The sequence below is a fragment of the Meleagris gallopavo genome, chromosome 6 (assembly GCF_000146605.3).
Source record: "Meleagris gallopavo isolate NT-WF06-2002-E0010 breed Aviagen turkey brand Nicholas breeding stock chromosome 6, Turkey_5.1, whole genome shotgun sequence".
NCBI classification, from domain to species: Eukaryota; Metazoa; Chordata; class Aves; order Galliformes; family Phasianidae; genus Meleagris; species Meleagris gallopavo.
Window position 1 is genome coordinate 8379648 of NC_015016.2, and position 26818 is coordinate 8406465.

The following is a 26818-nucleotide window of genomic DNA, read 5'->3' on the forward strand; positions in this document are numbered from 1 at the left end:
CAGGGAGGAGAAATAACTAAAAAGGGCAAAAGGAAAGTGAAGCAAAATAAAGTCATAAGCAGCATGAAGAAAAAAAAAGTCGAAAGATCTTTAAGAACAGAATTGGATGGAAGCAGTTTGGATTAAGAACAAAGAAATAAAGTTTCAGCTTTGGTCACCGTATCTGCGATAACAGGTTGTCTAACTGTTGAAATTAGAATAGGAGCAGAACAAAATGCTCCTTTACATGATGTTGGTATGATTAATTCTGATTTCTATGTCAGCTGCAATGCTTTAATACAGTTTGTTCTTTTAACATCTCCTTTAAAGAAGAGAACATAGATTTTCTCAATAGTAAAGACAAAGCTACAGGTAAAAATATACAAAATATAATTATACAAATGTGAAAGAAAAATTTAATTAAAAGGGATCTTAAAATAGCACTGCATGCACTAACATGGTATTTGATTTTGCTTGCTTAACTTAAGGACACATCAGGTAGCATGCCTGATACAAGGAATGCTCTCACCAAGGAAAAAAAGTCTTCTCAGCTGTGTCTAATTACCAAACATAGATGGCAAAAAAAAAATCACAATTTACTTGAAAATGTAATCCAAAAGAGCAGCTCAACTCACTTCAAGCAGAATGCATTTGTTCTGCACTTCTGAAAACAAGGCCCAAAATACCTCAGGTTGAGTATTTAATTACCCAGACACTCAAACAAGCATTCTGAAAATTTCCTGATTGCTCTTCTATCAGAGAAACAGTAGGGAATTGTGCTATGAAAAGCATATAGAATCCTCTTTAGAAGGGTCCAATTGATACTCATAATCACAGACCTAGCTGTGCAGATGAAGTAAGAAGGCGATTTCAACTCAATGGCAGCTCCTAAATCACAACAGCTTTTCTGAAATACGTACTTAAATAATTTCTCTCTTCGAAACAAAACAAAATAAAAACAAAATAAAATAAAAACACATGCTCGTGTTGATGATAAGCCCAAGTCAATTGCAACAATTTCTACTCAATTGGCTTCCATAAGCTTTCAGGCAAACTTTTACACTTTCAAAGGAATACATACAGCATGTAATGTTGGCACTCGGCCTGGCCACGTGCGTATGTTCACATCGGAGAGCTGCATAAGCACTTGAAAAGGTTGCGTACAAACACTCCTATTTATGCATTGGTAACTATTGTCTATACCCCAGCAAAAAAAGGTATGGACCTACTTTACTTCATGTAATAGGATATTAACTCAGCATTTAACTCAACTACCTGTGGTAGGGAAAATGCACAAGTACTAAAGCATTTTGGAGAAGTGGGGCATGTGAGAAATAGACTTTGGTGCAAAAATTCACAACACACTGTGCTGGGTCTTTTTTGATCTGGAGAATGAACTGACTTGTGACTGCTCTTAAGAAGGTCAAGACCTCTGACAATCACTCAGTATGTGACAGCAGTTTAGTTATGGAGATCTGGTCTTAAATTTGACATTAAAATATGAAGAATTTGACCAGAGATTTTTCCATATAATTTCTAGACCAACTCTTTCCTTCAAAGGGCTTCTGACATTCATAGATGTTTTTAATATCCATAAACTAGATTTTAAGTAGATATTTCAGCTATGGTACTACTACTGTAACTCAAATACAAGATTTTACACTCTCTGCATTTCAAGAATGCAACAAAACATTTGACTTGCAATATAAAATCAGTTTTCAAATAGATGCTTAACTTACCTGCCAGAAGTCAGCAACAGTAGCAGGGAGAGGGCCTTGGGTGGCAATAAAGGCTGGGTTTCGGGGGTCATGGTCCATCTGAAATAAGGAAAGAACACAGACCGGATTTAGTTGAAGGAAAATCCCTTGCTGTGTTAGTGCTGGGACACTAACAAGGGACTTCCTAAAAGCCTGCTATGTCCCTCCATTCTTCACTGGCAAGCAAGAATTTTATTTCTATTTATATGCCCAGAGGAGATCATTTTCTACAAAAGACTGATGCTACCACATGAATATCAGCATGTGATGAGCAATGTCCAATGTCTTCAATATGCAGCGTAAGATCATTTACGGTAGCTGACAAAGGCATTTGAGGTCAGTGCTGTGGTTTCATAGCAACCTAGGAGCCATCTGAAACATTTTTCTACACTGAGCGTTAAGAATACTCCAAACATTTAAAAATGTTCTTCATTTCCACTATGCCAGTTAAGGGCTCATATAATTCAAGGAAAAAAAAAAAGGGAAACAAATTCAGTTTCTGGCTTTTTCTAGTTAGTAGAGTTGCCTAAAATGCATGGATTTGCCCACAACAGAAGCAGCTCTGCGCCTAAAGACCTTAATTATAACATTTAATTCAAGGAGCAGAAAATTCACTGAGCAGAAAAAATAAAGAATCTAAGAAACAAAGCCGTGAAGAGTAAATAGGATTAGTGTGTTACAATGAATGTTTTCTAACCGATGGGTGGTTTTCTTGGTTTTAAATCACAGGAACCATTCTGCTGAAAAAGAAGATCTGCTGATGGGATTAAAAACAAACAAACTCATTCCGACCCTGAACTAGGCAAGACAAAACTTCAAACATAAGAAAAAAGACACTGAAAACAGCAAGAGTTAACTTACACCCATGTAGCTGAAGGCAAAATTTGTGTCAAAGCATGATTCTGTTCTATAAGTAAAGATCTGAATAAGAATGAATGTGAGTCACATTTGCATTAACAGGCATCTCCTGAATTTATTCATAGCCTATCAAAATGTTCAGTGATGGTACATGTCAGCATAAAAGAAGGCACCTCATAATTATATGCACATAAAAGCGGGAAGAACCATAAAAGAACAGATGTAAGTTATTCTAACAGAACAACGTGATGAATGTTGCAAAAAAAGAAGAGAGTCCTTTAATGCTTCTAATTTTCTGATGTATAATTAAAATGATATTAAAATTGATATTAAAATTCTCCATGACAACACAACACAGGTAAAATGAAGCCACTGAACAAAAGCTTACTTCTAATTTACCACCCACGGTTATCAGAAACTTTGACCAGAACATCTCTAATACCTTCATTTTATTCTGAGCTTCATTGAGATGCTTCTCTGATCAGCAAACAACTCTTCACAACAAGCAATCACTCAGAACAAATTTCAACCTTGCCTATTGACAAAAGCAATTTTGATAGCAGGACATTTTCCCCCAAACTCAAAATACCCAGAAGTAAATAACTTCCTTCAGAAAGCAGTTTTAGTAGAAGAAACTTACAAACCATTTCAAACTGGGCGCCTTTTTGTGCGCTTTACTTTCTGTTACATTTGAGGCACTGAATTGAACACTGAAAACAGCAACGGATGTGATTAAGCAAAGGCAGGCCTAAAGGTTATTTCTCTCTATGGGCAGCCTGGTCTAGTATTAGATATGGAGGTTGGTGGCCCTGCCTGTGGCAGGGACTTTGGAGTTTGATGATCCTTGAGGTCCCTTCCAACCCAAGCCATTCTATGACACGATGACTCTATGGTTAAATACTTTGTTTTGAATCCTACAGCAACCCATATGATTTAGTCATGTACTTAAATGTTTTCCTACACTGTAACTAAAAATCCCAGCTTAGAAAAAGTAGCCTGCACCAACGAGAATATACGGCTCCCCATGGAAACTAGTGTGCATGCATGCAGCTTACTTGAAAATGATGCCACCTGTCTACCTGTGAGTTCAAGAGTCTGACTTGGAAATAACCAACAGTGAATATACGAAACTTAAAGAGTTTGATTTATCCTTAAAGCAAATTCGTTATGCCAGAAAACAAAGGGAGAAGAAATCAAAGATGATGCAAATAGTGCTGTCGTGGAGGAAATACTTGTCAACATTCAGCTGGTTGACTCAGGAATAGGCCAATCTTGGCATTTCAGCATTAATCAACTTCTGTCACAAAGGTGCTGTTGGAACACAGCAAACATTACACTTCACTACTCTGTGCTTATTGTATCAGCAGTTCAGCAATAATTCAAAAGACAATTACAATTATTACATTCCAAGCACATTGGGTTGTGCAGAAAACAATTATGAGCAGAAACTCTTCTTGCTTGGAGCAAACAGAAGATGGCAGAAAGCCTCATCAAACTATTAAATGATCTTTAACTGAACAAAAATGAGAGCAAAGATTAAACTAATTAAACTAAATTCCTGGTTTCATCGATTTTCTAGTTTATGGACTGTTTTAAGGCCACGTATTTTGAGCCAAATGCAACCAATCACTATTCTGGTCATTCAGTTTTAACGTGACTATAAAGGACAGTTCTTCGATATTTTTGTTATGGTCTTTTTTGTTCTCTCAAGGTCACCAAGGCCATCTATCAAAGTTAACAGAAGTTCGAATAGAAAAATAATAGTAACAGGTTTTTAAAGTAACTAACCAAAGGATCAAGGCTTTTTTTTTTTTTTTTTTTTTCAGTCAAGGATCCCTCAGATTTCTCACATCACAAGATAAAGCAGAAAATTCTTCAAGAATAGGGAACAGCAGGCTTCACACTGTTATTATTAAAGAGAAAAATCAACTGCTTGCTAATATTTTACTAAGGAAAATAAGGAAAATCCTTCAGAAATCATCGTAACAGTAATTGTTCAAAAAAAAAAAAGAGAAGATTTTTCTCTTTATGTTCCCATCAAAGCACAACATTCACATGACTTGCATCAGAATTGGTGGAACAGCCTTTTCTCAAAAGAAAAAAGGTGCAATTATTACAACTGTAATGCTGTGGTAGAAATCTCATTTTCCAATGTAATACTACAGAGACAAATCTGGTGATAACGTTTCAGAATAGGATTCCACGTTATTGTATTACGGAAGCAAGGAATCAAGGATCAAATACTCAAATGGGCCATATTCACTGTGGTCTTTTGGTCATTATCAAAAGCAAGTGGAACGCTGATCCTGTTTGTTCCATGTTTATTGCTAGAAAACACGTTTAGTGCTAGAAAACAATCCCTAACTATTAGATATATTAGTGGCATACTTGTGCTTTTCTAAAGTAATTTCTAATTAAAGTTGATTTACTGTATCTCAGAGCAGAAAATATAAATTCACTTTACTAGAGAGTAAAAACAACAACTCCCGTTTTTCATACAGAGCCCCACTATCCAATTGCTCTGCTTCTCTGAAGAATTCAGTATTTTTGTGAGTTAGAAATCCCACTGCTGCATGATCTCACTGATAATGCTGATGAAGTACGGCAATATCAAAACATACTGGGAGAAAATCCTCAACCCTATTGTATTCGACAGCAGTACATATAGATCCTTGTGAAGCAGTCTTCATAAAACTGGAAACCGAAGGAAAAGCAAAAGCATCAAGAGGCATCAATGACATTTTAAACTCTCATGTACATCATACACTGATTCATTCCTACCCTTTACCTTCTGCCTCAGATTCTCGGATCCTTACTTTCTGCACACTACAATGCTGGGTGAGACGTGCTCTCAGCCACACTATATTCACCTTGATCCAGATCTGAGCTGAAATATTCCTATATCATAAGATCAGAATGAGATCCAGTGGAGACTAAATGATGAAAATAAAGTTGAACTTTGATTAATGCTTTAAATTTGTATGAATTCAAGGTACTGGGTGGTTTCCAGATTCAATGAGTATATACTGTCCATAGAATTTATGTCTCTATATCTATTTACTGCACTCTGTAAGGCATAAATAGTCTATAAAAGTAAAAAAAGTGTATCCACTAAAAGCTTCTGAACTCTGCAATCACTTAAATTTCTGCATTAGAACAAAAGAAGGTAGACTAGACCTCACTTTCATGTTTGGATTAAAATTTAAAACAAGTTTTCCATTCTTCTTTTAAAACCCCTAATGGAATGAAAGAAGTAAATCTGGCTGTGAATGCCGTTATGAATTTCAGAGCCTATTCCTGGTGATGAAATTTGTATGCTGTGTTTGAACAAACTGTCACGTTAATGACATTCCTCAGTCTGGTGTCTTCAATAATAAGCAAACTCAGTTTAAATGTAGTTGATGGGATTTTTTTCTCTCCCAGACACCCTATGAGGAAAAACAGAATTCCCATTTACTTTCATGACCTCTGATTTAAAAGCAAAGATTGCACATTATTTACCACTGGATGATTTTCCCGAAATTTAATGAGGACTAAGTACAAATATGACAGATGTAATTATCACAGTTTTATTCTGCACAGTCAGGGTCTCCTTGCGCTATAATTGCAAGCCTTTCATTCAGCAGCCAATAGCAGAGCTATTATCATAGTACTTTATTTTATTCCGGAGAGGAGGGAAACAGATTTCTACCCCACTTTTACCCTGCAAATTCTCCCAAGGACTCATTTTGCCTGGCTACATGAAAATTAAATGGCTACAAAAAAAAAAAAAACAAACTTGGACTAAATCTCTGCTGGTTCTCCTCACCTTCTTCCAGGCATACTGAGACCATCAATCTAACCCCAGTTTTCACAACATGCTAGAGGGAAAGCTGCTCTTGAGGGGGCAGCATTTTTTTTTTTTTTTAAATGAAGGAAGATGTGGGCAGGTGGCCAGCTCATTGTTTAGCAATTGGGATTTTTTTTTTTTTTTTTTTTAAGTTCTAAATGAGTGCAGCAGAACACAGTAGGCAAGGTTGAGTGATGCCCAGCTGGAGACTGGACCACTGACCTAGAAGCTGGATACCCAGCAACACATACATGACTGGAAGCCTCTCTACCCAAAGCTCAAATATAATAACTTTATTCTGCACTCTTCCCCTGGCAGACAGCTCACACATGCAGGGAGGAGAAGTCCTCTTCCAGTTTAGAGCCTCTGCTATTAGTGCCCATCTTGCAGTTCACAATGCTCTCCCAACCCAAGCACTGGGAGGTACAAGTGCACCAGCAGCATCACAGTACTGACATGGTAATTATTGATGTTGGTTAAGTAGGAAGACAATGTTCTTGAAGAGAGAAACAGCAGAACTTTAGGAGAGTGAATAAAGGTAGACTTGTTTTTACTCCAAATCCACAAACAGAAAATATCTCAAACAAACAGTAGTAGTAATAGCAAGCGTGACCTGCTAACAGTGCAGGAAGTACTGCAGAATCAAGGGCCTGACAGAATATTTTGGCAGGCTTCCAAAGTGGTGAACAGCACTGAAAGTCTCCATCACTCCTAAATTCTACCTCACCGTACAAAAACAATTCCAGATTAACAAAAAAAAATCTACTCTAACCTAAAGATCTCATTCTCTTGAAATGAAGCAGTTTGCATGGAATCTTTCTAAACTACAGGCTTGCAAACTAGTGACTTCCTCCCATCAACCTTCAGGAAACACATTTTAACTACTGTTTTCAAAACAGCACAACTATTGATTTAGCTAAACAAACTCACAAAACCATCTGGAGCATCTCTCTCCTTGGGCTAATAGGTTGTTTACGCAAATGTGGGCTTTGGCACTCCTTCCCACACTGTAGGATCCCTACCACAAAGAAGTGGAGCTTAACAGTTTCTGTTGGCAGTTTTCTATGGCTAATGAAAGACCACAGGTGCTTGTCCAAACTAGACAAACAGTTGTGTACTTACGTATCTCTGAGCACATGAAGAGACAGGGAGACAACCTGAAAAAATTCAGCTTGTGTGACTTTTCTTACTAGACAAAACTCTTGGGTCTGGGAAAGCTACATAAAAGAAAATATCTCCTAACCTTGTAGTAGAAAATATCCTTGAGTGCTGGAGAGACCAGACTAGAACCTCCTGTAAAACCAGTAGAGTTAAATGCTGTACCAGTGGAGACCCTCTCCCTGCAGTAACATGGTGCATCCAGTCAACATAAATATCTTGCTGTTTATGTCAGTGGAATATCTTAGCTTCTCTATTCCCAACACTACTTGATGTAACACTTGTCTCATCAATGTAATTAAGGGAATATCTATACTATAATCCAGAAATAAAATTGAAACAGGCATATAAACGCATTCCAGATTTTACCCATCAATCAAGCAAATCTGTGTGCCAAAACCAGTTAGACTGTGCCCACATTGACTTCTGGGCAACTTGCAGAATCCATACTCACTTGTTCAGTAAAAATACTGTGCTACTGCCAGCTCTTAACCTGGTTTAGAACCATATCTAACAGTGTCATAGTTCCATTTCTTGAAGTAGTACAAATTAACACCAAGCACTTAAAGGAAAACAGCATCTCAGTCCCCGTTAACACTTGGACTTGCTTCTGAGCCTCTCAGCTCCTGCTATGACATAAAGGCCTGAGCAAACAGAATTCACCCAACAGAGAAAAGGAGTACTGAAGTCCTGGAGTTGAGCCTCTGTGTATGATTTTATAAGTGGGATATAAATTTCCTGGAGCTCAAAGTTACTCAGATGATCTGATCCCGAGGCCAGTTGAAGCTTGGTCTAGAAATGTTTAAAGATGCCTCAAAACAGCTTCAATCCATGCACATCTTACCCTTGTCCTCTGAAATGGCAGCTGGAAATCCCTGAAGACTGCAGGTGCTCTTGTCTATCTTCAGTCAAAGACGAAAATCTCCTGAAGATTGCTGCATTCTTTGTATTTTAATTCTTTGAATAAAACATTTGTATATATGCAATGAAATGAGGCTTTTGAACTCCAATCAAAGTAAAGAATATGAAGCTCAGAGAAAAGTTTTGATGTTTTTTCTTCCTTCTTCTGGGGGGAGCAGGGAGAGGGGGAGAAAGTATTGTCAACAATCTTGGAAGAAAGCAGCCTCTAATCTCATGCTGTTGCAAATTGTCAGTAGCTTTGCCCACATGAATTGATTTAACTGGGGGAGTGATACTCCCCAGGAAAACAAGACAGTAATGGCACACACAGCCCACTCCTAAATTCTTTACCATAGAGCTTCACTCTAATTTTCTCCAGTAATGTGCATAAAAACCACATGCAAAGTGACATGCATCGCAGTAGTTTCCATAGAGGTCAAAAACACAGCTCCTTTCTTCCCCTTCAAATGGCATCTTGATGCTTCCATAGAGAAGACTGGTTAGGGCAACGCTACTGGCTCCATCAAACCTGCTTTGTGTCTAAAAATAGAGAGCTTTTCTCCCTATCACCTTTCACAGACTAGCAAGGATCCATACTCAGCATGAGTAGGACAAGAAAGGGCAGCTGGGCCATGCTGAGGTATCCAGAGGCAACAGCTGGGCAGACCTAATTCACAGTTTGAACGAACATAAAGAGGTAAGGGAACTTGTTATTCCTTTCAAAACAGCAAGCTCTCCAAAGAACCAGGAGGGCTAAGAAACACATAGCTACGCACTAGGAATGCAACAGATGAAGTAAGGGAAAAGGAAATGTCACTTCTTGCTCCAGAAATTCAGAAGCTTGGGAAGGTTGGTTGTCCGCACCTGCATAAACCATTCCTCTTATGACATTAGCCAGTAAGACAAGCTTAAATTGAATTAATCATAGTTCACATAATTGTATGAGTTGGAAGTGACCTTTGAAGATCATCAAGTTCAACCCCCCTGCAATGAACATGGACACTACAGCTCCATCAAACACTCAGAGCCCTGTCCAGCTTGACCCTGAATGTCTCCAGAGATGGGGCATCCACACCTCAGGGCAACCTGTGCCCAAGCTTCACCACCCTACTGTAAAAACCTTTTTATTACATCCATTACCCCTCTTTTAGTTTGAAACCATTTCCCCTTGTCCTACCACAGCAGACAGTGCTTAAGAGTCTACCTCTTTCTTATAGTCTACCAACCAACTTTAGTCTCCTCAGAGAAGGACAGCTAAGCAAAAGGCATATCACTGATATTTATCATCAGTACATTGCAAATATCAAGTAAAGAAAACTGACATTGTTGTGAGATAGAAGAACAACTACCTAGCATCTCTGTTGTTCTGAAACAAAATCCACATGAGAATTGAATGCACTTGTAGGAGATTTTCTCTTCAGTTTCAAAGGACACTGAAACATCAGCATTGTGAGGCAGTGAGATACTCCAAGTTAGAATATTTTAACAGCATGGAAATACAGGAAAAAGATTACTTGGATTATTTCTCATAAACTGTTGTACTTACAATTGGGCTAGCATTGATGTAGTCTGAATTGTCGTGGCTATTTTCAGCTTTCAGACATATCCTGGAGTGATCATCTGCAAAGGCAAACAGAGATGAAAGTTTCTATACAAGTATCCTATCCATTGTAAAGTAAACTGAAATTCAAAGTCAGATTAACATGCACTTCAAGAAAGGCAAACAGGGTAAGCAGCAGACAGGATACTTTCTTCTGACTCCTAATGCAGCATAATTTTGATACAACCACACAGTCATAGCCTGGCTCAGGAATGAAGCTGAGATATCTCAGAGGCTGAGTATCAATAGGTGTACACCACAATATGGTGCTGCCCAGGGAGTTTAAGATTTAAACTAGGAAAGTCACTAGGAAAAAAAAAACAGTATTACAGAAAACACTCCTGTGTTTGCAGGGTCATGGTAGAAGCAAGCTGATGGACTTTGTCCATCTGGCTTCTCTTTAAAACGAACAGCAGGAACACCGAAGCACAATTTGGAGCTGGACAGAAAGTTAATCTGTCCTGATCAAACACCACTGCTGCGTGGTGCTATGCCAGTGATGTGAGGAGACAATATGACTTGGCAATGCTCCTAGGAGAGAGAAAACACAGCACATCTACAACTAAATGTATGAGTGGAGCACACACAGATGTTGCTGCACTGTTGGCCACGGAGCCAGTTCAGGCATCACTGGTAGAGAACACAGCAGCTCTGGACACAGGAGACTTATTCATGGGGTTGTCTATTGTCACAGTTCTTTTACCATTTTTAATTTGTATTTTTAATGGCTGTAGCTCAATTATGTTTACAGCAGGTACATCCAAAACACTAGATCTCTTCATTTAGAATTTCAGAATGTATGTAATAGATGGGATTTATTTGTCTGTATTTAGAAAGTGACAATGCAGATGTCTGCAACTGTTCCAGTCATCTAGACTTTTTAAGAAAAAAATGTTTCTGGGTCATGAATCATCTCTTCCTGATTTAGCTGTCTCAAACAGGCGAGACAAATTACACTCACAAAGCACCCATTTCTTTCCAACAGCCAGAGAAGGAAGACCAGACCACATGCAGATAACTTATGGCAAAGGTGTCTAAATCTTTACATATGAATCTCAAACAATTTTTATCTGATACATAACCTTTACAGTTCACATTCCTCAGCAAAGCTACCCTGCATAGTGCATTGCAGAGAGAGGTTGTGGAGCTGCCCTTTCCGGAAGCCTCTACTTCAGGGGCTTCCAAGTTTGCTTGTATGACTTTAATGAAGACTTGCTTACAGTCACTAGATTGTCACAAAAATTTAACCCACAGGTCTTCTCCTGCAGTAAGATTAGATACATGCACAGGCATGTCAAACAAATGAAGATCCATTCTTTACTATTCACACAAGATGAGTCTTCAACATAGCACGAGGATCAAATCAAGAAAGAGAGCTCGCTCATGTATATTGTTTGCTTCCACGCTTACTTTAGCACCGCTATGCTGAAAATATGAAACAAAAACGAGTTTTTTTTTCTTTATAGGAAGCTTTACAGTGAGCATTCCCACAGAGTGCCTGAGGACAGCTTGGAAACAATAGCACTTACACAGGTTAAGTGCACTGAATGTGATCTCACATATCTTAGGCCAAGTAAGCACTGAAGAGAAAGCACATACCTTGGACAGCAAAACCATTTAAACTAATCACCAAAGAAAACATGCAAGGAATTTTCAAGTAATAAATGTGGGAGAGAGTGGAGACTGATTCATCAGTAGTTAGCAAATAGATGTCAGCATGGTTCTCCAATAAAAAGTCAAGAGTCAGATATGTACTTTTAGAATTTTTTTTTTTTTAAACACAGTATTTCATCCCTACTCTCTGCTTTAGAGAGTAACCTTATCATTATCCTGCTGCCCTGCAAGGTTAGACAAGACAATACTTCAGTAGTAGTGAGACTCCGTACTTGCTGTCAGAAAAAAAAAAAAAAGGGTGCAAAAGAGGTTGGACACATCTCTTTTGCATATATCAAGAGTTTTCACCCACGTGTGCTTCAGTTGCAGCATTGAGCATTCATATTGACAATGAACAGATTGTGCTTGCCTATGCCTGTTATCACTTCAAAGCTTCTAGGAACTAGCATAATAGTGCCTCCAAAACAAGCAGAAAAAAAATGCAACGGACACTTTAAAATGAGCAATGTCAACATGATCAACAAGCAACAATAAGCAGTAGGGAAAAATGCTGAATGTACAAGTGTTTATTTTTTTGTAAACTAAATATTTGTTATGTTAGAGTCAAAAGAGGAGCAAGAGAAGCAGGAAATACAAAAAGAAAAGAAATACAGAATAGAAGGATGAGAGGAACATAAGAAATATTAGCTCAATCTAAGAAGTAAGCAGGAAAGATGAATGAAGAAATAGGAGAGGAGAAAAAACGAAAGAAATACTGTTACTTGTTGCAATCTGGGCAAGCTACAACTAGCCATCATTTCAGATGTCTACAATAGCTACAGACAAATACTGCACTGTTTTGCATTTGTTATCACTCCAGCCAAACCACAGCTGAAAGAAAAATAAAACGCGTAGATGGAAGTGTACAGAAGAGAAGCTTCCTAAACAAGAAGGCTACTACCAACCTACAGCTGAGGAGAAATACAATGCAAGTTGTGTTTTACATACATACAAAGTGTAAGCGTAGAGGATGGAGGACAAAGGATAAAATATACAGCAGATATGAGTTTGTACTACATGGATACTCAGGCCATTGGCTAGCAGTGCACAGGTCTCCCACAAAGCCTGTGTTACTCCTTCTAGCAATATGTGGTGGCCTCAAATAATTCAGGCATCTCAAATGGCACTGAATTCCTACATTTAAGCAGCCAAGTTGGGCCCAAAAACTCCGAATTACTTCAACAATCACCAATACTACAGTACTATACCATCTCACAATCTTCCACATATCTGACAGTGGCCCTGTGACTTAATGAAGATCTATTACCTCTGTTGTTTTCCAGATGAGGATTGAAAGCTTGGCGGTATAACTTACAACTTACCTAATGCTTTTTGTCTTCTGTGTCCTTTTAGTTAGACACTTTTGAAGGAATAGAACCAACAAGAAATTCTGGAAACAATGGATACAGGAAGCTTTGGGCTGTATGAATTCAGGCTTTGCACAGCAGGGTGCATCTCCCAGCAATCAAGATGGCACATTCTGCCCGGAATGTCTTTCTTTTTTTCCTTGTAGATTTAGACTGTTGTTTCCTGCCCACACATGAATGTATAAAAACACTGTGCAGAACTGGGGTAAGAATGTGAATAAGTATTGAGGAGCAAAAGCAAGGCAGTCTGAAGATCTGTGAAGAATCTGAATCTACCGATCAGTTATTTTGTCCATAGGTTATCTATACAACATGGAATTCTTCTGAGATCTGAAATGAAATCAAATTCACTTATCCCAGAGCATTCGCCAAATGTTTAAAAAAAAAAAAAAGATAAGTTTATCTATGTATTCCATCACCCTAAACTACTGCAATGCTTGTTGCTTGGATAAAAGGATGTTATTTACCAACCCAGGTCTAAATTACTTATCAGAACTTTTTGAACAAGTAGTTAATTAACTACGTTAACTAAAGTGTCAAGGTGATTCTGACACTAACTTGTATACAGAGAAGATAGGTAAAAGTAAGTTATGATAAAACTGTGACATCTATAAATGGCATCAGTTGTGTAACCAGTAAAAATAATACCTTCATATTTTAAGATCAGTTAAGAAAGGAAAACATGAAGTAAATACAATACATTATGAAAGCTTCTTTGAAGCCTTCCTAAAATGAAATCTTTTATATGAATTGGCAATCCTTGGTATACCTTGTCAAGGTGATTATAAATATGAAAAGGGCAGGGTTGAGAATACACTGAATGCAGCATAACAACTTAGTAGCATATCAAAAGCCTATCAACATAAAAAAAAAAAAAGAGACCTATGCTAAATTTTTTTTTTTTCCTCACCCCTAATTTTAGAGTCTACAATAACCAAGATCTTATCAAAATGCCACACTTTTCATCCACTGAAGTAGTTCTAAGGACGCAACATGACAGCTGTTTACCAGCACACACACAGCTCTGGGAAAGGGAGAGCAGGTAGTTTTGTGCAACTCAAGCAAAGAGGAAAGTTCCAAGCACACCCATAGCCAGAACAGAAGTTTCCACATTGTAACAAAGGCAACAGACTGCTATTTACTCTTGCAAAAGTCAGACCAGTTTTTAAATGTGTCAAAACACTTCTAATTAAAGCATCAGATAAACTGTAGCCATTGTGCTTGTGCACATGGATAGCACAGGCACACAACACACTATGCAAGAAGAAAGGGGCAGGAAGTTGTACACCCATGGCTGATCACTACAGGCTGATCCATCCAAGTGGTATGATACGATGAAAAGAGACAGACTGCCAACTCACCTCTGAAAATAGCTCAGCTGTCTAGTGTGGCATGACACCTAAGCTAGAACTCCCTGCTCTTTAGCGCTGCTACAGCTATATTGCTTCTGGACTCACTGCCAGAATGGCCTGAAGGTTCCTGCTTTATTCCTCACTGCATTATGCAGACACGCTTACTGCATCAGCTCAACAACCAGCATCAATTTCTGGCAACACCTGCAGCTTCCATGCTGCCTCCAAGGCAGGACCCAGAACAATCTGGTTTCATTCATGAACGGAGACTCAGAGCAGCTTAACACAGCCCAACTGGAAGTACACATTAACAAGAATGCTTTAAGCAGAAAGATCAACACGGATCAATACATGTTATGGAGCAGTTTTCACTTCAGATTATGTCCATAAATGCTATTTTGAGGGGGAGGGGGTGTGTGGAAAAGAGCACAGAGGTATTACACTCCTTTAACTTCCATCCTTACTTTTTTAGAACTTTTCTACAGACACGATCCCCAAACACATGAAGTCAATCAAGTATTGCTACTGTCCTAGCAGACTTTTGACCAGCATGTTATTTATTCATAAGAACGTGTATTGCCAAGTTATAGCGCTCCTCTCCTAAGCAGCACAGTATTGCAGAAAATCTCTAAATTAAGAGGAGAACCAAATCCCACTGAAATAAATGTGGGAATTGATGGGCTCAGGGAAATTACAAGTAGCTCCAAAAAGTCTTCACTCCAAATCTGGCTCTGACATTTACTTAATGTTTTACCTGTCATTTTCCCACTTCTAAAGGAAAAATAGTACTTAAGGGTCTCACAGGGAAAATTAACGTTTTCAGGGCACTTGAAAAATTAAAGTAGCTGTATATGTTCGCCAAGCTACCCAGCTAAATTGTGGGCACACTGGCTGAGAGCATTTTTGTTGCTGTGGACTCTGCATATATTCTCAGCTTCAATTTTTTTTTTCATTGGTTGCTTAATGAAACACACGGCCGCAGATTACCAATGTAAACTGTGAGAAATACATTTGCATAAGAAAAGCATGTTCTTTTTATTTCAAACTCAAAAAAGTGGCTGCTTACAGAAAAAGCACATTCTAGGAATATAAACTGGCTCCCTTTTTATTTTCCTTCTTTTCATCCTAATCCTAGCAGAGAAAGAAGCCAGTTTGCAAGCTTATCTACTGAAGCCTAGAGGGGCTCATTCAGTACAGCTGAGTATCTGATAAACAGATCATCCAGCTCTGATTATAGACTGCTGGTATTACTGTTGGATGGACACGATACCAACTTGTCCAAACAAGCCAAACTTTTCTGTTGAATGGCTACAGATGCCACTCTTGCACAGAAAGTATATTTCAACATTGAAAAGCACTCTGGCTATTGAATTTCATGAGATAGCACAGCTGCAGCAGCAGCAATCGGTGACATAATTGTGCATTTTTGTAACATATATGGAACTTATGAGAAGACAAACACATTCTGAAATGACAACAGGACATGGATCCAGCCATATTCATAGCTACACTTCTCTAGTGTACACGTACACTACTCTGTATTTTGTTTGCCTGGCATCTGTAAACTCTCCAAGCACTGTGCAAAGGATATTGAGAAAGCTAAAGAATTTAAGAAGTAGCCATGGAAATTAAAGTATACGTACATGGTACTACAGCCCGGGAGCGATTCTTCTGCACGTTTTCCTCCTTCTGCGCAACAGTGGTGGCATTGGGTTCAGCCTGATAAGCACAAAGAGCTTCCCACTCTTTCTCCAGACGATTCTTGTTTTTCAGGTGATCTTCCATGTAGGACTGGAATTAAAAGAATACTGTATTAAGCATTGGCTTATCTGGTCTCAAAGCTAAAGGATGCATCTCAGGATGGAAAGCAGAATGGGAAGACATAAGTAATGATTCAGAGCTTCTCCAAATAAGTATTTGCTCAGAACTTGTTTCCATTGAAAGCTCAGAAATTGCCTTTATCCTGAAGTGAGGGGAGAATGGTCAGGAGTGAAAAAATCAGAGTAGAAATCCTGAGCTCTGGGACACACCACACTCGGTCTGACTGCTAATTCATTTACTGATGTGACTTTACTTCAACCTCATTTGTGCTATACAAAAATCAGATCATTAATATGTACCAGCACTAACTGAAAAGAAATGCCTGAAACCTCCAGATGTGGAACTTGGGGAGCAAGATATTTCTCTAGTGTCTAGAAAAATGTAAGCACAACTGCCCACTTCACTGGGCAACAGAAGAGTAATGAGCACCCATCAATAAAAACAACTTGCTACGACAACATCTGTACTCAAACAGAAGGCTTTTAAAACTAATGTTCAAGCGCATATGTAGACTCAGATCATCAACAATACAGTTTCTGAGAATTTAAAAACTGCCAGACTTAAGTGCTCAACAAGGAGTTCATACTGTGCCAGTCCATGAGCAGAGTGAGCCTTGCACTGAGAAGGTGGTGTAAATTAATATCTACTGTTAAGGATTGTGCCTTGTACTGCTCTTCAGTAAAAGAAACCATATTTAGGGGACTCACCTTCAAAGAAAATTTAACTGGTATCTCAGGAATGACAGCCCACTAGAGTATATTAGGGCAGATCTTAAGTCTTTGAGGCATTCACAAGACCAGAGGTTCTGTACAGCACTGGGTTGGGAATTCGCATCCAGAGGTTTTCCAGAATTTAAATAAGAACCTGCTCCTTCACCCCATGGTCCTGAAAATTGTTCCGAATAGGTAAGGGGGAGACTGTAGGAAGGAGGAATGTTTGGGAAGAACCTCTTCCCTCTCTGCAGCAATGAAATAAAGAAAGCTATCACTTGGTACTGCGTGTCTGCTTACCCATTCAAATTACTTTCCAGAGCAACATAGTAACCACACAGTACACCCAGCTCATATCTGTAAATTAAACTCCTCAATACACTGAAAGTTTGGCTCCTGCTGGAGCATGCCCTGCTGCAGCCCCATCTACACTTGTTTAGGAAACATTCTTGTTTAAAAAGAAAAAAGAAAATCCCCCTGAAAGTATAAAAAAACAAATTTAATTGCTTAATTTCCCCCCCCTCATGGCACCTCTGTTGTACTGAGGAATCTTCAAACATGCTTTAATGAAGGGCAGTCCTGTCCTCTCAGCAGCTTCAGCAGAAGGTGCAAAAAGCTCCAAGCTCATCTTCTGCCAAACTGAGCACTGCTAAAGCTGTCGCTCACTGCACTCCTCACCGAATTGGGCATGGGAACAATTTCACTTACAAAATTGCTTCCAACACACAGCTATATCTCTGTGCAAGGTTTGTTGCATGTGTCCGTCTTTCCACGAGATTTATAAATCATGCTTGTTGCCAAAAAGCAATTCAAGAAGTGATGTTTCCAGAAAGACCAGCTAAATGTCCCTTTAAGGAAGCATACTGTGCTAGAAGAAAGGCTTCTAAAGGTGGCAGAAAATAGTGGTGGCCTAGATACAATCAAAAACCCACTGTGTGATTGCTTCTTTGTGAAAATGAGCAGAAAAAAAAGGCAGGGGATGGGGCCTTTGCCTGCAGGATGGGGAGCTGGGGTCATGAGCAGCTCCATGAGGGGAGTAGGTCAGTGAGAACAGACCCAGCCCAGGCTGCTGGGAGAGAATCACTCATCCCCTGGCACTTCGCTTGTCATAGAATCCATCATAGAGTCATGAAGGTTAGAAAAGACTTCTAAGATCATCTAGTCCAACCACCAAGCCATCCTCACCACACCCACTGACCACATCCCTCAGTGTCACATTTCCATGGCTCCTGAACACCTCCAGGGATGGTGACTTCACCGCCTCCCTGGACAGCCTGCTGTAATACCTCATCACTCTTTCTGATAGGAAATTTTTCTTGATACCCAACCTGAAACTCCCCCAGAGCAACTTAAAGCCATTTCCACTTGTCCTGACACTAGTTATCACTAATTACAGCTAACTGTCCTTGCCAAATGGCTGCTGCTGCTGGAGAAAGGGGGAGATCCTACTCTTTTTATCCAGTAAATCCAGGCCTAGACCTGGATACTGCACATACCAGAAAAAAATAATCTCTCCCATGCAGAGAACAGTTGGTACATAAGAATTGTAGCGAGGCAAAGTGGGGGGGAAAAAAAGCAGTGACATCTGACAGCATCACTGAGGCAGGCTTCCTGCTTGAGAAGAACAGTTCTGAACACAGCAGGCAGAGCTCAGGCAGACATGGGGCAGTCCGCCAGATCCTTCCCATTCTGAGCTCCAGTTCTATAATCTGTTTCACTTTGACATGTCCATCAACTCAGACTTCAGGAACACTTTATGCAGATACACGGGTCTGCCAACAATGAACTTTTACAAAATATCATGGGATCCGTGAAGGAAAGGGTCAATGAATGCCTGATTCCTATGGCAGGGCTGCACAGAGCATGCAGCTTCCTGCTGGCTCCAACTTCTCTATTTGATGACCTCAAAGATTACATTTTATAAAGAAAGTTAAAAATATGCTTTAAATTGTTAAGCATGACATAGCTAAAGTATTTTGCTTTCAGTGAATATGAATTTTTAAACAACTCATCTCTCCTCTAGAAGGAATATTTTCTACATTTAGCTTCCTTTTTCAAGGAATTCTGAATGTAAAAAATAAATGCACAAGTGAAAAACACTGAAACCTTCACTTACACCAGAATCATTTTCCATAATCTCAGTTCCTGCATCACGCAGATGAGATTCATAGGGCACTTCTGCCAGATCTTGAAAAGGTATTGGGACTACATACTGTGGAAGACTCTGCTCAGTATGAACATCTGCTTTATGCACATGTTTAAACAGTGGCTGAAAAAGAAGCCTGCTTTAAAACATTCAGAAGTCAGACAATTCCCTCAGAGTTAGGCAATCTTTCATTTACAGTCCTTCAGAGCCCCTACTCTCATCCCCATTTTGCTAAACAGAAGCTTAGTGATTTTGAAATGTTCTCATGGGAGCTGCTGATGTACATTAAATTGAGTGGAACTTCTGATATTTTAGAGATTGTATGTCTACTCAGATCCACTCCTTAATTAGGATGTTTTCATGAGACATTTTACAGCATTTGCCTGGTACAAAAGAAATTCATTACCAACACGTCAAACACGCACATAATTTTCCCTGTCCACAGCAGCAGACAAAATAAATAGAGGTTGTCACACTGCTACTGCAATGCTCCTCAGAGCCTGCTACAAAAGGTAAAGCTCTGGTCTCACTAAGATGCCCACAACAAGACATGTCCTGCAGCCCTAAGTACATGCTTTTTTTTTTTTAAATTAAGTAGCCTTCTCAACCACCTCATCTGACATACCTTAGTTTACATTGTCTTAATTCTCCTTTCACAACGGCAAGTGGAAGCCCAGTCTGCACTCTCTTCTATGCACAGAGTAGATATTCTTGCTACCAAACCTGAGGATAACAAGGATGCAACACCACCTCCGTCAATGTACATGGAAAGGGGGATGTGCAGAAACAGCTATCACTATTGTGTGAGATGTACCAGACATAAGGGAAAAGACTGGCTTTCAGCCAGAGGATGAAAAAACATCTTAGGGACAGTGAATCTCTGGCCAAGAGATCCTGTGCCAGGGGCAAATGCCAAGACAGACTCACATGCCTGAACAAAGGCACAAAAAGAGTCCAACAGCCTGGCTTGGATTTGGTAATATTTCCTGAGTGCTTGGTTGATGCTACGTTATGGTGTCAAAGTACTTCCTTTTCCTTCACTTTTCTCTTTACTTTAGAAGTAGCATCCAATACATTCTCTGCTGCTAAATTAAGGTTAACCAACCATCGTAGTCCTTTTTTTATTGGTCAATCTCCAAATATCTTCTTTATAGACACTATGGTTTGCATCTGACAAGCTATTCATTTTAAAAACACCTATTTTATTAGTTGATGTTCAGCTATTAGAAAAAGCAATTATTTTTGACAACATACACCAATATGGTACTTGATTAGGCACTCTTCTCCTGGCTAAGGATGTCTCCTTTAATGAAAGGACAGGCAACTCTTAAACTGACAGACTTGACAGCTCTAATTCAATCTCAGATGTCAGCTGAAGAAGCGGATAGGACATTATCTTAATCCTTGTGAATGGTGACCACTGCAACCCACACCCTTCACCTAACAACGTGAGAACCACTGCTCTCAGACCACTGCTGCTTCTTCCAAACGTACAGAGAGCAAAGAACCAGATGTAACAACATCTCAGCTGCTGTTGCTCTGTACCTTGCTACTTCGGGGAACAAGAACATGGGTGAGCACAGCACTGCTGCCAGGTTCATAATGTTTCGTTGTTGGTGAAATGGTACATTTCTACATCATCAATCCCAGTTGCTCTGGGATAATTCTCATACTCAGCCTCTGGTCCCTGTTCTTCATACTCTGGACATTATTAAATAGTGAGCTGCCCAAATCAGCGTAAGAGCAAGAGTAGTTCTACATGCCCTTAGGGTGCATAACTCCCAAAGGTAATCAGTTCCTCCAACACAGACATTCTTACCAAACTGCCAACCTCTCCACCCTTTCTCCCCTCAGTGCCCTAGAATGGCACAGCACATGCTGCAGGCTCTGGAGAAATCAAACCCTTCCACAGTCCTGGCTGGTCCTGCATCACTGCATGGAGCTGGTGGGGTAGGGAAGGTGACTGGGGCCAGGCAGTGCCACAGTACTTCTCTGGCTCCTCAGAAGGGTTTTAGATAGAGGTGAATCAGACTCAGCTATTACAGAGCAACTGCAAATGTGTACAAGCCACTAAAAAAAAAAAACCCACATACTGGAAACCATTCATTTTACTATTCTCACTGATTGGCATATGTAAAAGGTGGGTTTTTTTTTTTTTGCCATTTTAGTTTTGATTCTTTCCTGTAGGCATTCCCAGCATTTTTGTCATTGTACTCAAACCTTCGCATTCTTCAGTGCGTATTTCAGTCACTGCATGTATTCACTACAAAAAAGTGTATTATACTTTTCTGTTTAAATTGAATTTACTTTCAATGTAGCACACGTTTCTCTCCTTCCTTTTTTCTGGCTCAATATTTTATCACTAGTGGCTTCAGAGTAACTTACTCTTTTCCATTCATACCACTTATGGGCTACAGAAGTTTGAGTGCTCTGATTACCCACCTCCAGGTTTACAAATAATGCCTTGTTCTCCCTACTTGACAAAGAAATTTTGAAAGCTGCACACAGATGTCTGTATCTAAAGGGGAAGTCCAAGCCACAGTTCATTACTAATACTCAAAACACAAGTATTTCTGCACTACACATTCTTGTGGAAATACTCAAATATTTCCAATAAGGACCAGTGGTCCTCATCTGAGATGGCTTTTCCATAGGGATTCCAATACTATGGCTTTCCTATTACAGACTTAATTTACTACTCATTATCACCAACCCATGTATTTCAGCTCTGTTCTGCTCAGAAAAAAATATTATTCTTCTATAAAACTTCCTCTGTGTATATCGGTGTCCTTACTGTGCTGGTCCATGAACATATTTATGTAAAATATACGCCCCTCCTCTCATGGCTTTCCTTGAAAGATAATTTAACTCTATTTGTTTTACATGTTCTCAAGTCTAAGCTTTCCAAGCTTCTGGATCACTGCTCTGTCATCACTTCCGTGCAGCACCTTGCAGTGTGATACCACTCATGAAAGTCATTAAGTCATTTCCATCCACTTCCAGATTACTGTCTAAAAAGCTAAATGTAAGTGCAACGACCACCAACTCCTGTACACTGCCAGACACTACCATACAGCATTTAATCATTACTCTTTTTGCATCACTCTTTAGCCACATTTCAGTCCACATGATTTTCTTCTTAAAAATCTGACATTAATTTTTCAATTAACTATTCACAAGACAGTTTCAAGGCTTTATTAAAATGTAGATATATTACATCTGTTGTTTTCACTTCATTTCACTTGGTTTTGTAATTTTAGTTAAATAAAAAGCAATCAAGTTTGTCCAGGCAAGATTTACTCTGTATAAAATTATGCACATTCTTACTCATTGTGCTGTTATTCAATGGAAAGGATGAAGGAGATTAGCAAACAAAGGAAAGACTCCAGTCTTCCCCATCATCTGAAATGAGACCCTCATACTTATCTCCCTTTTGTGCCCTTGAAAAAAAAGTCTCTCCCTAGATAATCAGCAATTTCTTTTTTAATATGTGTTCCATTATTTTCAAGAACTGGAGTCTAGACTCACATAATAGCGAAGAAAACGAGCATTTCTCTTCTCCTCTTTCCTTCTTCCCATTCCGCCTTCTTAAAATTATGATTGCATTATTCTTCCACTCTCTGGTACCCACACTTGTCTCGTACAGCTCAAAGCCCCAAGATGCATCACTATTAGAATCTTGAAAGAACCATATTCAGACCACACAAATATTTCTTCACGTTTTATAAGCATCTCTTACATCTCCTAAGAGTTTCATATTAGTACTGAAGTTACTTTGGGCTCTTCCTTGAATACAGAATAGCTACCTTTCCGAGCTTCTGCAATGCTCTTACAGAGCCTGGAGGCTGCAAGCTTAGCATGTGTGCTTCCATGAAGAATGCTCTCGGTGGTGACCCATGTAGAAGAAAGTATATGGATGTGGTTTGGCTCTACTTCCATATCTTTCCTACCTTTCTTCTTCAGAAGAGCAGGCCTTAAAGACAGGATGCACTATCTCAACCAATGTAGTTCTTTAAAAAAAATAAAAATCAACCAATACATCCCAGTTTTCCCCATTGGCTACACTTCTGTTGAAACAGATGCTCTTGATGTTCCGATCCAACCAACCAGCAAAAATATAGAGCCTATTCATGTTCCCAAGACCAAATCCATGGCAAATCCAATTTTCAATGTCAATTGTAGGAGACTGTGATATTACTGGGCTACTTAAGCCACAATATATGCATGAATGAAATAAAATCAAATTTACGTTGTGGCAACTAATTTTCATTATCTCACAGAACGTGTATATGACAAATCTCAATAAATTCATAGCCTGTTGATAATTCTCACATACTTTCAAACCTGAGGAACATTCTGCATCCACTTATGTCAATGGAAACACTCCAATTTCATGGGAGCCAGGATTTTATCATCTGTTTTGTCAGTCTTTTCATTATTGAGGTCCTTGCTCTCTTCTCATTTGTCCCATACTATCCTGGATCTCCCAGTGTTACCACTGGGAATGGTCTATAGTAACCACAAATGAAAAAAAAATATCAAGAAACAAAAGGATGAGGGTGTGCATTTAGTCTTTATAAAAAAAACAGTGAGAAATTATTTTATCTCCTTGGTGTTGGAGTCACATTACTACAGTTGTGTTTTTATTAAATTTTTTTTATATTTCTCAGAATTTAAATACTGAGTGAAATTTCACAACAGTGAAAAAGAGTAGTTTCAATGCCTTTAAAACTAAATGTTGAAAACCATTCTGAAGCTTTCCTAGTATTTTGGCATAAAACACTATTAGTATAATATATAATACTTTAGATAATGAAGAAAAATAAAAAAGAAAGGTAATTCTCTGACAAAGCAACTACTCAGTCTGGTTGAGAATAATTTTGCTAGGTTGATTAAATCAGAGATGTATTATCAGGAAATTAATAACCTTCAATGGTGATGCCAACTAACAATAAAAGATGACATTCCATAGTTTCAGTTACATTTTTAGATGTAAAGATCATTTTAAACTACTAAGCATATACACAGAGCACAATCATGCTTCAGGCACGCCATCTAAAGCAATTCAAAACACTTGTCCTTGAGTTTGAAGAGGAACACCATCCTTGCATGATCAGTGTATGACATTATCTACCTAATGACTACAGAGTGACTTTTGCCAGAATGACTGTAATTCACAAGTACATTAGATGGCAACTTATGTTCTGTTTACCTAAATTAATACACCCTTGATGTAACTTATATTACTGTCTCCCCTTCTCTTAACGGTCTGATAATAGAATTTTGTAACTTGTAAAAGGATTACTTCAATCCAATCAGCAGGTGCTGGGATCACTGTGTGTCACACAAACACTTGCTAATCCCTTTTCTAACAGCTCCCAGATGCCAAAGGTGCTCAAAGAAATCCCAAAGAAATGTTTGGATACAACATGGTGTAGATTGATGCAAGTTTTCAGCTCTAGAAAGAATCTTAGAAAGATATGTGAAGCTAAATATTACCAAAGTCAGGAATCATGGAGGCAGATGTGCTTTTGAAAGGAAAGAACTAAGAAATTAAACATTAAGAAATAGAACGTTTAATTATGAAATATTTACTCTACTAAGCTCTTACTAAACATAGTAGAAGGTGGAAATTCACATAGGAAACCCTTGTCAAGAATTATCAGCTACTTAATGGTGTCTTCTGGGTCTTAAAATACAGCCACCTCCATCTCCTCCTCCTTACCCTCTTCCTTGAGATCTAAATTATGCCTATGAAGTTTCACTGCTGCAATAATTTTGCTTTAAATAAACCTCAACAAAAAGGAGAAGATGATTACCATAAAAGGAATAGAATCTGTTCCCTTACAATCTCTGTACTTCTATAGCTCCTTCTGTCCAGCTATTTGAAAGAGCTCACATTACTTCTACAGGAGAGGCAAGTATCACTGCCGTTTCTTGGACAGGAAAAAGAAAGGGCAGAAACACCGAACAGAATTTCCTGGGGTTATCATCCAAAAATCAGGGTCACAGAATATGCTCCTAACACAGCCGCTACGCAGGGAAATTCAGAATTCAGGCTTCTCAACCACTGTTTTTTCCTTTTCCCATGACCGTGCCTATAGAAAGAGCTGAAGGTCGTGTAGCCTTCACGAATACCTGATAACATTTTGGTCATTTTGGTAACTCTAATATACCAAATACTCTCATTTCAATGCAACCGGTTTTGGTTTGGATGTTTCATTTAGAAAAACAGTGTTCAAGTGGTTGAATATACAGGTATTTAGTTTATGCACATTAGCTTCTGTTTGTACAAGACATGCCAAATTAAATAATAAAAATGTAAAAGACGAATTAAACAAAATTCATTTCCAGTCCTTCTGTACATCTTACAGTAGATCTCACAATAAAATTGTTCAATAGTTAATAGCATTCAAATAAAAGTTATACCAAAAAAAAATAATCAGGGGACCAGGCCAAATACTGCTCTTTTACAGCATGTGATGAGTTGTGACATTTCTTAAAAATGAAAGTGAATTCAAAACACCAAAACCTCTCTGCTAAAGGTAACTTCTCACTGTAGCAACTACAATGAGGGCAGTGTTACCAGGATCACCCAAGGTAGGCACCTTGGGAAGGGCTCTTTGCTTCCCTTCTGTCTTTCACACATTACACAGCTGAACAAAAGGTAGAAGAAAAACTTCCAAAAAAACCTCAAGTCCTTGAATACTTCCTGATAAACACTGGATGTCCAATTCCATTCTCACAGGAAATTCTCATTTTCTTCTTACTCATAAAACCTATTCTTCACAACCTCTTCTTCTCACTATGTATTTATACTAATGGTTTGAACATCATACCCCAATCCAAGACATAGCTGTGATTTATTTATTCCTGCTAATTAAAATATATATTTAAAATGAATATTTTTTAAAATAGATCACTATATACTAATTACCTGAAAATACAAACCCAAATTCCCTGCCTTCTTCCTCTCCAAGCTCTAACTCAATTAAGCATCTAAATTTGGATTCTCGGTTGGATACTGTATTTGCAATTTTAGATTTTAATGAATTGAAGTCTGTCTCTCTTTTTAGAGCACTAGTACAGTCACCTTCATTTACTATATATAAAAATCACCAAGAGGTAAATACAGATTTCTGAAAGTGTCATGTTTAAGAATAATCTCCTCTTCAAGCGTAGACAAATTCTTCAGAGATAATGAGATGAGGAAAACCCAGGTAACCATGACCAAGTACATCAAAGTGACACAACACACAAAATGTTGGACAAAACATGCCTTGGCCAGACAGTGGCCATTTTTAAAGGTAGAAAGGAAAATATTATTTCTAAACATCTCTGTTAGAGCAAGGGGGTAAAAAAGCAATACTCAAACTGCTCTTCTAAAAGGCATGATTAAAAGTCACACAGTGTTTCTCCAGCTTCAAATCATGACTCAAAAGAAAAACCTACTTTTCAGAGATTTTTTTTGGAAAAAAATTCCTATATACAAACACATACGGATGTCTGTATCTATACTCTTTTGAAAACTGAGAATCTTCAGCATGAGATCTAAGAAGTCTTCCACACTACATCCAGAACCTGCAGACTATGTGTAAGCACAAATGAGCATACAGTCACCTGTGAGGAAAAGCAGGGGGAGAACAGACTGAGTAATCAGCATTTTCCTTCAAAAACTCACATCACAG

The 26818-nt window shown here is 38.6% G+C and overlaps 1 protein-coding gene across 5 annotated transcripts in view; it reads right to left on the minus strand.

The window, feature by feature from the left end:
* PTPRN2 (protein tyrosine phosphatase receptor type N2) overlaps nucleotides 1–26818 on the minus strand; it is a 561093-nt gene that overhangs the window by 43836 nt on the left and 490439 nt on the right. For all 5 annotated transcript variants that reach the window (XM_010712395.3, XM_010712396.3, XM_019616265.2 and 2 more), the window contains exons 15-17: nucleotides 16097–16244; nucleotides 10028–10101; nucleotides 1719–1796 (exon numbers count right to left, since the gene is read on the minus strand). In XM_010712395.3, the coding sequence (XP_010710697.1) occupies nucleotides 1719–1796; nucleotides 10028–10101; nucleotides 16097–16244 (300 nt within the window). The remainder of the gene's footprint in view (nucleotides 1–1718; nucleotides 1797–10027; nucleotides 10102–16096; nucleotides 16245–26818) is intronic.